Source organism: Dermacentor andersoni, chromosome 4 (genome assembly GCF_023375885.2).
Source record: "Dermacentor andersoni chromosome 4, qqDerAnde1_hic_scaffold, whole genome shotgun sequence".
NCBI lineage: Eukaryota > Metazoa > Arthropoda > Arachnida > Ixodida > Ixodidae > Dermacentor > Dermacentor andersoni.
In genome coordinates, this window is record NC_092817.1 from 36492129 (window position 1) to 36507526 (window position 15398).

The 15398-nt window shown below is 49.1% G+C and overlaps 1 protein-coding gene across 2 annotated transcripts in view; it reads right to left on the reverse strand.

Moving 5' to 3' along the window:
• Positions 1-15398, reverse strand: part of LOC126536927 (mycosubtilin synthase subunit C-like) — a 38426-nt gene that overhangs the window by 2059 nt on the left and 20969 nt on the right. For both annotated transcript variants that reach the window (XM_050183995.3, XM_055073606.2), the window contains exons 3-8: positions 15050-15341; positions 13498-13895; positions 9643-9777; positions 7462-7920; positions 2342-2677; positions 583-831 (exon numbers count right to left, since the gene is read on the reverse strand). In XM_050183995.3, coding sequence (XP_050039952.2) covers positions 583-831; positions 2342-2677; positions 7462-7920; positions 9643-9777; positions 13498-13895; positions 15050-15341 — 1869 coding nt within the window. The remainder of the gene's footprint in view (positions 1-582; positions 832-2341; positions 2678-7461; positions 7921-9642; positions 9778-13497; positions 13896-15049; positions 15342-15398) is intronic.

Genomic DNA, 15398 nt, shown 5'->3' on the forward strand with positions numbered 1-15398 from the left:
TCTTCGGGATCGGCTCTCGTATGGGGAGTGCTTAACGCCTGCTTTACCTCCGCCGCGGGTCGGCCCGGCATTGCACTATCTTCGGGATCGGCCCTCGTATGAGGAGTGCTTAACGCCTGCTTCACCTCCGCCGCGCGTCGGGCCGGTATTGTACCATTTTCGGGATCGGCGCACGTATGGGGAGTGCCACGGCCACTTTCTCTTTTTATCTAGCGGCCGTGGGAGTGCTTAACGCCTGCTTCACCTACGCCGTGTGCCAGGCTGTCATTGCACTATCTTCGGGATCGGCTCTCGTATGGGGAGTGCTTAACGCCTGCTTCACCTCCGCCGCGGGTCGGTCCGGCATTGCACTATCTCCGGGATATCGACCCACGTATGGTGAGTTTTTTGCTTACGACACGAAAACTTCCTTGGGCGGTAGAGGTATACAGCAGCGCTGTAAAAAAAAAAAAAAAAAAAAAAAGCCCTAATGCATATTTGCAAAAATCGAATCTAGACTTGCGCTGCAGTGTCTCATCATCCTCCTCGTCTGATTTTGCCGGTTCGTGTCTCGGTACATGCACAGTCCTGTATTGTACTCACGTTGGTGACCAGGTGGGAGTTGATGCTGCAGACGCCGTGGTAGCGCAGCGCTTTAGCGTCGCGCAGTGTGTTCGCCATTAGCAGCAGGACGAGCGCGACGTTGTCAGCGTGGTGGTCGGTGCCGGTGCCCACCATGAACCACAGTAGCAAGCGTCGGTCCAGCGCGTTGACAGCCGCGCGCAAGGGTTGCTCCATCGACTCGTTTAACTCGGCGATGGCCAGGAACGATTCCGCCATGTTGGCGGGCGCCTGTTGGCGACGGTGTAAAATAAGCACAATGTGAGCACCGAACAAGGGCTGCATGGGCAAGGACAAGCTCCAGAACGTAAAGTCACACAGCAGATGCGGTATCTGCGGCGGGGCAGTAGCTACACATCCCTTTTCCTCTTTTAGACACGTCAAAAACAAAGGAAGGCCTTGTCCTTCGTACGTGTTGCATCTTTCCACGCTTTTTGTACAACGTTATATAATTTTAGTTATGCATCTACCTACAGCGGTTGACATGCGAACAATCACCGATCCTCGGCATACAGCGCCTACGGGATGTCTACCTTGGATCTCGGGTCACAGACTGATACTGCTTCAGCAGCTAAAAGGGCTCGCTTATGGCAGGACATCTGTTCCAGTGCAAGCATACTGTCCGTCTCTTTCAGATTGCGCCTTAGCGCTATGAATATTCCCGACAGTAAAAATATATATAAACCAGCTCGGAGCATTTATGTGATAGCTCAAGGTAATGATGCTGCAGAACGGCAGCAGCCACGTTATCGTACGTGCTATATACATCTTGTGACTCGTCGTTGAACCAGAATGCGTAACATTGTTGTCTCGCACAATTACCCCACCCAACGCCTCCCCATGCAAGGAAAAAAAGGGCACCATTGAAGAATTGCAGAAATACCGCCGCATGATAGTCATGCCGTTTTCGACACGCTCACGCCAACAGATAAGTAAGAAATGGCCATCCTTTGCAATGAAGGTGCACGCTTTGGCTGAACACAGTGCCACATGATATAGGCAACTTCGCATGCCTACAGCTCTTTATGTATTTAGGTATCCATTTACACTAGTACGTCTATGCTATGCTAAAGCATAGTGTTTTCTGAATCTGTCTAGTACCAAGGAGCGCAAAATTCTTATTGCAGTTAGGGTCACGTCAGAGCAGTTCACCCCACTTGAAAACCAGTAGTACCACTTGAAAACCAGCACAGTTCCAGTTGAAGACCAATAGCCTTCTACTGGGACCAGTTGAAACCAGCAACAGACCACTATAGCTTTTCAACTGGGACCACATCAGACCAGTTCGCACCACTTGAAAACCATTAGTACCAATTGAAAACCAGTAGTACCAATTGAAAACCAGTAGTACCAATTGAAAACCAGTAGTACCAACTGAAAACCAGTAGTACCAATTGAAAACCAGTAGCAATATTTTCACCTGGGGGATATACTCCACTTATCTGCCAGCGCAAATGCGTGAGCGAAGTGACATAATCGTCATAATCAAAGGTACATCTTTGTCTTCTTGGGCGCCAGTCTCTCTCTCTCTTATAGCACTCGTGCAACACAGAAATGTTTCTAATGCACTCAGGTTCAACACTACAGCGCCACAAGACGTCGCCACCAGCACGGCTGTTTTCGTCCGTGTCTTATCCATCATACATTATCCTCGTAGCTGCCAACGGCGGCGTATATAACGGCGGCGTATGGCTGTTAAAGAAAGGCTAGCTGTGTCGTTCAAGTGTTTTTTACCACCGACCGTTTGCGGGGTGCTGAAGTCGCAGCAGACGGCCACGGCGAGTAGTTTTCCCGTATCAGCTTCGCGCACGAGCCTCGTGGCCGCGTCGGCGATCAGCTGCGGCCACAGGTGTCTCAGGCTTCGCCGGTGCTGCTCCTCGGTGTTGTGCACCGTCAGGTCGAGCCGGTTCTTGGACGTGAAGCTGCGCGCCAGCAGGTCGGCCACCTCGTCGAACGCCGTGTTCGCGTCCAGGAGCGAGACTCGCAGTCGGCGCGCTCCGGGCAGCACCATCGTGCAAGCCGCGCGCTCCACCAGATGGCGCAGGGGCACCTCTTCGCCCAGCTCGGCCGCGCTCACCTGCGGGTTCCGTCGAGACGCTAGCTGTGTAAGTACAGCGAAGAATCCGCGGGCTTCCCGCGCTCAAGGATTTATTGTGACAATTTACGCAAAGGTTGTGCCCTAGAGATCACAGAGCGACAGAGAGTCATGTGGACTTATACCTCTATTGAAAAATTATGTATGCCCCATATGCCCAGCACCCGTAATCCTACATGATCCAATAGGACCTGCAGGAAAACGTGCGTGTTCCCATGTAAATCCATGTGACCATACACAGGAATATGGTATATGGGACTTTTCCGTATGGGACGGCCTAATATATATGTGCTTCTTGCCGACTAATGTCTATAAACTTTTTGTAAACGGACCATACATGCGTGGGGGATTATGGATCACATCTCAGATAAAAGGAACTTTAACAGATTTATTAAGGGGCACGTTTGGGCGATGCACACGAGGGAGAGTATTCTGTGAGTGTCCACTTAGTGGACTGTCCATTTCAATCGCCGCTGATTGGTGCTGTACCAGCGAAAATGAGAATGAATGGGAAGGGATGAGGAGCGAGGAGAATGTTGATATCAACAAGTGACTGAGGGAGGGGTGCCCTTTATCCCCGCTGCTGTTTATGATGTACATAGTAAGGATGGAAAGGGCGCTTGAGGAAATTAATATCGGGTTTAATTTCTCATACAAACAGGCGGGTACAGTAGTAGAGCAGCAGGTTCCAGGTTTGTTTTATGCGGGCGACATTGTGTTGCTAGCTCGACCTGCAACGTCTGGCTAATATCTGTGGACAGGAGGGCGAGAATTTAGGTATGAAATTTAGCGTTAAACAATCAGGTGTTATGGTATTCAATGAGAACAGTGAACATAACTGTCTATACAGGGCCAGCAAATACCTCGGGTAAAAGAATATAAATACAGTGGCATATGGATAAATGAAGGCAATAAATATATGGAGACAGGAAAAACAATAACAGCAAAGGGGAAGAGAAATGCGGCCATAAGGAAACACAGCACTGTGGGGATACAATAGGGACGAGGTGCTTCGAGGTGTGTGGAAAGGTGTAATGGTTCCAAGACTTATATTGGGCAATGAGTTTTTTTTGCTTAAAGTCACGGGTAGAATAAGGACTCGATGGCAACCAAAGGTCAGTGGGACGCCTCGCACTGGATGCTCACGGGAAGACTACAGATGAAGCTGTGCAGGGTGATATGGGCTGGACAAGTTTTGAAGTGATGGAAGCTCACGGTAAAATTAATTATGAAGAACGACAGGAATATAGAAGAAAGTAAATGGGCTAGGAAAGTTCAGGTATTTGTACAGGAATAACATTAATTCATTGTGGAGGAAAAGAACTAGGAAGCTTACCAGCGAGTATGCGGCCTGTATGGTGAGCAACAACAAAGATCGTCAAACGGAGAGTCAGAGAGGCTAAGCTGATCTCATTGGTGGCGGCAATGAAAATAAACCTGCCATGAGTAACTACTTAAGAGGAAAAAACGAAATCAGGAAGGAAACAATTTACGATAACTCAAAGGGAAGCTCATTACTTTTGGAAGAGAGATAAGGACGCACCCATAAAGGGAGATATAAGAAGGAAAACGAAGCATGTGCTTGCTGCGATAAAGCTAGGAAAACGATGGAGCATGTTTAGTTAGAATGTGAAGATATCTGCCCAGCGGTCGATTTAGGCACCTCTGGCCTCCTTGAAGCCCTTGGGTTCAGCGAGAGCAGGAGGAAAGCAAGCATATGATAGAGATTGGCAAGAGGCGTTCGGAAGGTTGGTGGAAGAAAAGTAGGCAGACGACAAACAACGGAGGCGTTAAAAACAAAGTTCCCAATAGTGGTTGAGAAAGTTTGGTGATGGGAATCCCTCATGGGTTCTTCCCCCCTCCCCCTTTTTCTCTTTTTAACATCGGTAGGAAATTAGGCAATATAATAACAAGAGCTTGGTGGGGCAACCCACAGCCCCTTTCCAAAGGGGACACTCATAGCATCCATCCATGAGGCAGGCGCCCTCTCGAACATACGGAAGCAAATATTCGCCACAAGGTGAGGCATGTGTATGCTGCAGCAAAAATCTGGAGACCACTCAGCACGTCTATTATGGAATGCGAAGGGATTAACACAGCGAGACCCGTAGGTAAAGGCGCATACACACTATAGCGGGAAAACGCGCGCCAGTTGCTTTCTTAAATGGACACTAAAGGTATTAGTCGACGTGGACTGTTTACCTTTTCAGAAACCTCGCAACGCTAGTTTCGTGCCAAGGAAAGACTTGGTTTACGAGAAAATTGTATCTGAAGGGTCCGAATATCTTTTCCAAATTCAAATCTCCCTCCACCCAACCGGGGGAGTGGTGACGTTACATACGCGATCAGCGCCCTTCGCTGTCATCGGTGAGTAATAAAACGGCGCCCGACAGACGGCGGCACCGAGCCAAGACAGGGCGGCGGATTCGCCGCTGCAGCTGCTTTTTGGTCAAGTGGCGTAGACCGTTCGGGCATCTCGCGACATCACACAGAAGTTGAATTCTCTTCTGCTTGCAGTTTGTGCGAGTTTCGCGAGCCAGTAAAATCAGCGCAGCACTACGTGATCAGGAAATTACTGTAACGCGAAAGCGCGGGCAGTGCAGAGTCGAGTGAAAACGAAACTTTCGACCGCCCGCGTCGTTGTCAACGGTAATTTCGATGGGTTCTTTTTTCTAAACATGAAATGGAACTAGACAAGTAGTATTCTGTTTCATCTTACAATACGAGAATGTTTTTTTGCAATGAGTAGTTGAGTACTAGTGACAGAATTTAACTGAGGAGTGCTTTCGTCATCGGGCAAGTGCTTGAATGTCCCGGGGGAGTCTCTAATCATGTCCTGCATTTACCTCCCTCGATTTCTCAATTATTAAGGCTCTGCTCGGGATAACACTGACGCCTTAGAGATTCTCGAGTTCCAATCTATCACTTTAGCTTGACTTAATATTTGCCTTTAGTGTTCCTTTAACAAGGCGTCGTTTTATGCACTCAAGCACAAAGGTAAATGGAACGCCAATGCATTTCTCTGCAAAGTTCGGCAATTAATATCCCGAAACTGGTGTCATCCAGAAAACTCGTTCCAAGTGTACCCGCCTTGCGAACTCTACGGCTAGAATTTGTAAATTGCAGTGTGGGCCATAAGGTAATTAGCTATAAACTTAATTAGTGAGTTTTTGCTAATTAGTCAATTATGTTTTTCAATTATTTGTGCAAGTAATGTCCGCCTTTTCAAGTAGACCACCTCATGAATTAGAATTGTGCTACCTGCCACAGGCAACCACCAAATTTTTTGAAAGTGTCGCTAAAACACCCTGTATGTTGCACCTACGTACGCCGCCAGAACAGTTCAACATTCAAACAGAAGCCCGCGCGCGCTTCTAGAGTCACCACTCGCCCCGCTAGCAGAGATGACGTCACAATTGTCGCCTTCATGTCACAAGCTCCGTCGCACAAATAGCAGCAACGCAAACAACCTGAGAAAACCAAGCGCGCGCGCGCGTAATAAGGAAACCGCCTCCGCAGATGCTGCAAGATGCGAGAGATCACCATCGTGAAACTGGTACGCTTTAACAGCTTTAAGCCGCACCTTATATAGGTAGTAGGTGCCTCGGTGTTCTCATCCTTCCCCGCTGCGGGGGAGGAGAACACCGAGGCACCTACTACCTTTATAAGGTACGGCTAAGCGCGGCCGCGCGGGCCTTGTTTTGAAAGCGCTCTGCGGTGGGTATCGAATCTATATATGCGCACTGAGGTCTGAGGTCCGACATCTACCCTACATCTAGCCGCGTCATATGCAGCCGCAGTCGGAGTACCCCCCTCCTCCACCTCTGCCTTGCGCGCGATGGAAGACAGCGCGCTTCCTACCCCCCCTTCCTCCCTTGAGCGTGCGAGGTCGAGCCACTCGGCTCACGCTCGCACGCTTTCTCTCGCACCCACAGCATATATACGGCGCGCGGCCGCGACAATATCGCCTCGCTCCTTTAGAACCTCCTTTATCGCACTTGGGCTTTGTACGGAACATCACGGCGACGGCGGAAATGTGCCCGGAATGTCCATATAATTGCTCTCGCAACAAAAGTGGAGCAGGTCGTTACGTAAACGCACGTGGGCCCACGGTACCGATATGGGAGAACGCGCAGTACAAATATCGCGAGCGCCGGTCGAAGCAACGGCAGCGAGCCTCTGCTAAGGGGAGAGAGTAAACTAGATTTCAAAAACCCACCCAGGTCGAGGTTTGCCCACTTTGTTTTAGTTGTCGCCTGCCAAGCCGAAGGATGTCATCAGCTCAAATTTCGCGTCGTCGGGTCAGGAGCCCGCCAGTCACTCCCCAAGTGTTGCAGGCGTGCACGGATGGACGTTAGTTTGGTCATGCTCGCCTGGATGTCGCGGAGTGTAACCGGCCCTCTCTCATAATCGCCTCACAAAATTTCATTTCCTTTTATATCCGGTAATAATAGACGCTTCTTTAAAAAGTGCTTGTGGCAGAACGCCTCCTGCACCGCGCTTACAACTTTCAGTGCATAACCTAAAATTCCCGTCGCGACCTGCGTAAGATCATGTATATCTTTAGAATCATATATAGGCCTATAAAAAACGCAACATGCCGTCGTTTTGCCTTCGCTCGAGACGCTTTTGAAGAAGCCATACGAAACTCTCTTGGTTAGATTTGAAACATTTTCTTGGGCCGTTGTTCAAGACACCGTTGTAGATGTCACGGCGGACTAAGCGCAGAAATGGCCAAATAAACCACGTCTCCGCACCGCCTTTACCTCGTATCCGATGTGTTCCAGGAGGGCGGCAGCTTCAGAGGCAGAGCTGGCGTCCTGTCCGGCCTCGTGGCTGACGTAGCTCGCGTCCAGCTTCAGCTGGCCAACGGGCACGCCGAGCGATCGGGCCAGAGCCATGAGGACGGGCGCGGCGCGCGTCACGTTCACCTCGCCGCAGCGCTGTAGCTTGACGATGGCGTCGGCGTAGTCCTTGAGCAACTGCCGCTTGTCCGGCCGCTCGCGGGGCGGCGGACCGAGCGGGCAGAGCAGCGGCATCCACTTCCAGCTCGGCAGCTTAGAGCTGAGCGGCCGGAAGAGTTCGCCCGACGTGTCGCCCGGCGTGTTGCTCCAATAGAAGGCGACCAGCGAGACCTTGGGCCAGCTGAGCCGCTCCCAGCTCACCTCGCCGTCGCTCACCACCGGTATGTCGGTAAGGCACTTGGTGCTCAGGGCAATGTCAACCTGCGGTATACGAGCAAGCGCCGCGTCGCAGGTGAACACGCTGTTGCGACTGGGGGGCCGAAGGTGTGGAATGTACTTTGCTCGTGGAGAAGTAAGGGAACGTGGGGCTGGGCCCGATATCCAGGACGTTTTACAAACACGTTTATACTTACACAATTACAAGAAAATTCAAAGTAGTACAGAAAATGTTCATGAAGAAATTGTAGCAGCCGATCACTCCCGCCAACCGTCGCTCCTTTTATGCCCTGCGTGGTCATCGATCAGTCACTTCCCACAATCCGGCGTCAGGAGACCGATGCCATCAGGCCCCACCAAACCGGAGGTCTGTTGCCCTTTCCCTCCGAAGGGGGCTTTGTCGGAAACGCCCGCACATCACTGGGCACAAACAAGAGAATGGGCATCGCACACTGACTCCGATCGTACACTGAGTCCGTCCCCGGCGTGGACGTGCCAATTTGGGCGACTGACAGGTGATGGACCGTATCCTTGCACTATTTGCCCAAACATCTCCTGACCGAGGTAATTCCGCGTTGACCATAAATCATCCATTTTGAGGACCATCTTGACGAGGCCGTCGGCCCGTTACCCATAATCGCGCTAGCCGTGACCGGAGGTTGTCGCGGGGTGGATGGCCGATCACAACAACGCTTGCTACGTAATCTGAGGCTGACCTGCAGCGTACGGCGCATTAGCTGCGGCGTTTTATACCGACAGTCGAAAACTATCAACTTCGCGGCTTCGATTCCGCCCGATGCATTCCAGATTTTTGAGGATGCGAAAACGCTCGGGAATGCTGGGGTTTCAGAACGCGTTCAATGTGCCTGGGTGTTCTCAAGTTGTATGGAGCTATGCCCACAAAAGGTGCACTGATCTATAAGCTCACGCCTATTAGTTTCGGAAGCGAGAACCCCAGCATTCAATTATTTCGCTGCTTCAAATGAAACGCTCAAAATGAAACAAGTTTCATGAAAGGTAACGTTGGCATCAGCCAAAAAGTGGCAGCAAGCTAAAAGGGAAAACGATACGGGTTTCGAAGGCAGTAATGTCTGCCGCTTCGCGCCATTTCCTGGTATGAGGTTCCGGTCGCACTATACCCTCCTTGCCAGTACACGTCATGTACACGTCATGTACACGTCATGTGAAAGTGAGCTCATATGTGCGCGTGCGCGTGCCTCACATATTGTAAATCGTTTAGATCACAGTTTTTCTTTCTTATTTTTTTATCATGTCCAGGAATTCTGGACACTGCCTCTTGGGCCATGTCAAATATCTCCACAATGGACCAACATATTCAAAACTATATTTCGAAAGTTCGGCCGAATTTCAGCAACTTTCAGTTGGAAACGTCGTGAAGGAACGCCCTTCTAACGTAACGTTGTTTCTAACAACATACGCATTTACGGCTCTTTGTCATAACTCCAAAACACTGCTATTTCATAACGCGTAGCAGGGAAGTTACGACTAAGCGCCGCAAATGCCTATGTTATTAGAAGGGGGTAGCCTCTCGACGTTGCCAATTGAAAGAATTCTGCCGATGTTGTGAAACACCATTTTTTGAAAATGCTGCTCACTGAGTTACGCCGGTGCTTTACGGTGAAGTTTGGCATATGGCCGAAGGGGCGATGAGCATTGCCAGAAGAATCCACGGGTCAATTGCTCGCTTCTTTGCAGCTGCCGTCGTTTCGATGGCATACCCTTGGGACCAAACCCTAGTGCACGTACCTTGCGACCTTCGATCCTGGGCGCAGACCGCTCGGTAAGATAAATGTAGCCATCGGAATCCACGAAGCCTTTGTCTCCTGATGGCAGCAGCTGAGTGTCTTTGGCACCACCGATACAGATGGTGCCGACCTTGCCCTGAGGAGGAAAGTTGGCGACTTCATGTGAGTGTTTCTCTTCTTTTTTTTTTTTTTTTACGATGGACTTGTTCAATGTTACTAGAAATATGTTCCGCGCATTAAAAAAAAAAAAAGAAACCTGGTGCGCGCTAAACACAGAGAGAGGATGAGAGGATGAGTTTTTGATATCAAAAGAACTAGAAATTGTATTTTGCAGGAATGGCTAGGAACATCGCATATAATTTGCAGGGGAGATAATAAAGTTAAGCAAGGGAATGAAGATTTCCAGTGGACACTGCATGAATACGGAAACCATATTCACGCAAAAAAGAAAAAGATATATTACGCTAGAACTGTTTGCAAGAGCGAATCCTAATGCTGGACATAATATTAGCGAAAGTGCCGCCCAATAGCAAAGAGCACTTACGAACGAAAAGTGTGGTGAATATGCTTACAGTTTATTTATTTATTTTGATTACTCTCAGGGTCAACGACATTATTAAGATGAGTGCGTACAGTATAGAAAAATGAATACTATACAGACATTGTTAGGTTCCTGAAAATACAATGTTAACTAAAGCGCCGCTAGAATGGGCGTGGTTCACACCGGAGGCGGTTGGTCTGGAAAGGTAATTCCAGTTTTGAGAGGTCCGGTTAATTAATATAAGATTGTGAATATGTATGCATCTTGCGTAACAATATTCCGACTTTTCGTGCATGATCAGTGCGGGAAGAAATGCGAGAGGGAGGAAGACTAACGTCGTGCAAATCAGGATTTTAATATATTTGTGAAATAAACAAGGACGAGCGAATTTATGACGCCAGGCTATGGTAGTAAGTTGTTAGGAATCATTTATTGCAGTTATACTGCAAGTACGGCTGTAGTTACGGAAAATACAAAGCGAACGGAATTATTTTGATCAAACCCAAGCACAGTAGTTCATGTATCAGTGTATCAGTGTTATATGGCCGGAATCAGCGAAATCATTGTTGAAATTTTCTGGTTGCAAATTTCTACAAAAGTTTCCTTGCTGCAAAAGCGGCAGCTGGCTTAGTATGACACTTCCTTTTAAAGGAACGTGTAGCGCATAAAAAGAAACACTGAGCTAGTACATGATTTGGGCCGTACACAATCTTTCTGTGCCCCCTTCATCTAAAACTCTCTCATGTCTAGCGGCGATGCACAGCAAAGTCGACTTGCAGCGTTTCTTGGAGCAGTAATATGGTTAATTTTGCAGTGCTTCGCATATGATGGCAGAATAAGCTTGCATGCTCACTTGTGCTCATTCACCGATATTTTTGTAAGCTATACGTATACTGACTCGCACCCATGTGGACTGCCACTCACCGGAACTAACTACCGATGATACTCATGTCCGCTCAAACCTTTCGATACTTACTAACGCTCAGTCTCATGCCTCGGAAACATGTGGAAAGAGTATGAGCCAGTGTACTCGGGAATCAGCATGCCGACTTACAAATCCAACTTCTGCTGCTCCCCCCTGCCCCCCCCCCCCCTTTTTCTTAAAAATCTTTCTCTCTTCCTCCAACAAACTCAAGCACTCTAACGGGAATATTTAGCTCGGGAACAACTTCAATTTTCCTATTCGATTACATGTGAAACACAGAAATGCTTTTGTGAGACAACGACTAGCTGGATCGAATTTGAGTGAAATTTGCTGCACTTAGAAAGTCAAGTTCCGGCGAGTCTTAGGAAGCATAATATTGATTTAGAACACCCGCATTTATTTTTGCAATAAATTGCCGAAAATCGGTCAAGTTTCAATAAAATCGAACGACGAAATTTGCAAATCCGCAACTCTGCACCAGAAACATGTATAGTAGTTCTGTAAGCTAATTGTATTTGTTATAGGGCATCTCAAGCGAACGAATTCACACAGTCGAGCACTTCTACAATGAAATGACCTGTATAACGAATGAATGATTCTGTCCCGGTTCTATTGTGAGCTGTGCGGTGCGTGACCTTTACAACGAAATGACCTGTATAACGAATGACTTAAGACGCCCCAAGCACTACGTTATAAATGCGTTCGATTGCACATGAATTAGCAAGCTTACGTGAAACTACTGCGATGTTTACGAGGGTTTGGCAAAAATCCTACTCACAAAGTAATGGTATATTGCAGAGCGAGCTATACTTTGTCGGCTTTAGATATTTTATTAGGTACAGCATGGAACTGTGATATCGTTTTCAATTGCTGACGTACGAAGCTGTACGGAAATTTTGCAATCTTCGAAATTTTTTCTAAAGGAATTGATGGTATAAATTGAAAATTCATTTATTGTAGCTACTAGATTTAAACTATTTCTTTCAAATGCCGCAAACGCTATCAAAATAGGTGCAGTGGTTCTTGAGAAAAAAGTCGCACTTTCGCCCTAAAGGTGAAGCATCGATTGCGATTGCAAATTAGTAGAGTGCTAATTCTACTAATTTCCACCACCAGATCCACCACCACCAGACATCCACCCAATCGTAGCAATTGCTACGATTGGGTGGATGTCTTATTTTCCCTTCATTATTAATTTATGCCCTCCGCCTTGCGGGTTTCCGCAGAACTATTACGTCAAACTCTTGCCTTTGCTTCAGAGTTCTTGAGTTCGACTTCGCCCTACCATCTGCTAGCCGCTCGGCTAGCTCAGATGGTATACCGCGGCTGCCCCGGAAAAGCAGCGGTCTCGGGTTTGAGTCCCGGACCAGGACGAATGTCTTTAACTGCGAAGCTTTTCTTTCGAGGAACCCGTATGGGTTTCTTTTGTAGCAATTGCTACGATTGGGTGGATGTCTCATTTTCCCTTTATTAATGCTATACGAAGTAACGATAGTAGTTTTATCGGCCGTATGAACTTGTAAACATTCGCTTACTAATTAAGTTGGTACTTGGTTGGTAAAGTTGGTTGGTAATTAAGTTACTAATTAAGCATGGTACCACGCGCGCAGAGGCAAACATGAACACATTTCACTCGATGACTGCGGAACAGCGCTGTCAAAACGTTGGAGTGAGGAAGCGCGGTACCGGCAGCGAGCGATTTACCTTCGCGGTGCCTCTCTGTTCAACGCGTACTAAGCGGCGAAAACAGCGCACACGAAGCTATCAGCACTCGGCGCACTCTGTCCCCATCGCCTTCAAGATGTAGGCACGCGCAGCAGCAGCCGGAGTACAACGTCTCGCCCCTTCTCTCCCCGGATGCTTCGCGTGCGACGGAAGACGGCGCGCTGGCTCCCCGCTTTCCTCCATTCTGCGCGCGAGATTGAGCCGCCATCGTCGGCTCACCCTTGCACGCTTTCACTCGCACTTACAGCGACGATGTTATCGACCTTGAACTTTATAAGAACATCATGGTGACAGCGACGCCGACGGCAAAAATGTGCCTGGAGTGTCCATATAATTGCTAACGCAATAAAACGATTTCTCAGTTACCATGTATATTTAGACAAGAGATCTCGGGTCCAGAACTTAAAAAAAAATGAATTCCGCGGTGCTACGTGCCAGAAACACATTATGATAATGAGGACACTCGATTAATTTTGACCACCCGGGTTTCCTTAACGTGCACCTAAATCTAAGTACACGAGCACTTTTGCATTTCGCTCCCGTCGAAATGCGGCCGCCGGGATCGAACCCTTATAACCTCGAGATCAGCAACGCAGCGCCATATATCCACTGGGCGACGGCGGGTCACAGTTTAGTTCTCGGACGAAGCGAGTGTTCGGACGCACCTGCGGGCACTCGGTCAGGAGGTCGGCCTCGCACACGGCCGCGCGGCAGTCGCCGACGGGCTTGCCGATCGTCACCAGGTCTCCGTGGTCGGTGGCGTGGTGGCGCAGCTCGCCGCCCGCCGCTAATGGGTGACACACGTAGGAGCAGCAGTGACCCGCCTTCTCGTAGACGCGCACCAGGCTCGCGCCGGGCAGGAGTCGCTGGAAGAGGTGCACCAGCTGCGTGGTCACCAGACCCCGCGAACACTTGACCAGACGCAGTTCGGGCAGCGGCACCGGCCCGGGATCCAGCGCGACGCGCCTCAGCAGCGCCCACAGCAAGTCCGGCGTCATCTCGACGCGCGTAGCCGACGTGTTTCGCAGGAACCAGAGCATCGCGCTCGGCGAGCGCTTGTCCTCTGCAATGCCCGAGAAGATAAGATCGAAAATTTCGGACGAAATATCGGAATTTCTGACGTTTTTTGGAGGGCTGCAGTGCTGACATTATACGTATTAGAGAAATATAATTTGAGACGTATTAGTAAATTACCCTTCATAAATATCAAATTCAGACATACTTGTCATAACCGAAGCAACTCTCACGTCCATGAGCTGTTAGAATTTACTCCTTTCTTTTGGATGACTTCGCGAAAAATCGTGCCGTGATTTCTAAGTGAGTGCATCTGAAGGTATTGTAACAAGCAGGTTCAGCAACTACTGAACAGTGTCAGCTTTTGCTGACCCAAAAATGCAATAAAATATGTTTAACAGAAGCTCTAGTTGGATGTAATCTTAAAGGCCCGCTAAAGAGAAAATAACTTGAGCTGTATGTGTAAATTATCCTGCTACAATAGCAAACGAACCTTTTTTATACAATAAAAAGTGAATACGCTGCCTTGAAGTTTTCGCACTTGCTCACTGTGACGTCACAAATTTTTACGACGTCTGCTCCGGCCTACAGTTAATTGTATTTTCGGTAAAAATGAACTACATAGTATACTAAAAGAACCGAAAGCTGTACTTAGCAAGTTTCAAGTACTTTTACTGGGGCCTCTATGGCCCAAACACGAAAAAAGATAGAACTGCAATATCTGACGTCACCATGACGTAGGTACCGGCGCTGGACCCCCTTACGGATCCGCCAGTGGCTACACTAAAGGTAGAATTGAAAGCGGGCACGCTGGTTCTATTCTTTCATTCAAAACCGTAACGAGAAGAAAATAGCAACGAAAGTACAAACCACGAGTCCAGCGTGCAGGCCTCGACAACAGGTCTGGCACACTCAAGGAAGTGACGCTTATAGAAACTTGACAAAATACTGCGCGGTTTGTCGTAGCCAAGATCGTTATTGGACCATCGGAAGAACCACAAAATCATCGCTCTGGAATGCTACATTCTGAACACCGTCTAAACCCGCCGCGTCTGCACGTTCAGCCAATCGGAGAAGGCGTAGCCGCCTTGTGAGCCAATCAGAGCTGACAAGATGGCGAATTGTACAGTATAGCGGAATACGACATGTTCCAGCGTGTTGGCGGTCAGAATGTATAGCATCCCACGGTGCAGGCTTGCTTGCCTTCTGTCGGCAGCGCCACCGTGGCGCCCGCACAAAGTGCGCTGAGCGCGTCCTCCCAGAACCGCGCCGTGTCCACGCAGTCCAGCACGGCCACGGTCTCGCGGTCGGCCGGGTGTTCGCTCCATTCCCACTGGTTGCGGCCGAGGCAGCGCTCGGCGCCCAGAGCGCAGCGTCCGTCCGCGTCCTCGCCCAGGATCTGCAGCAGCGGCCGTCGGGACACATGTCTGGTCGCGGGCGACGGGGGCCGCTTCAGCAACGGACGATCCCAGCAGCTGGAACCGTCGTCCCGGTGCTACGTGCGCGCCAACAGTTAGCAGTATGGACCAAACAGCGAGGAGTACAAGAGATC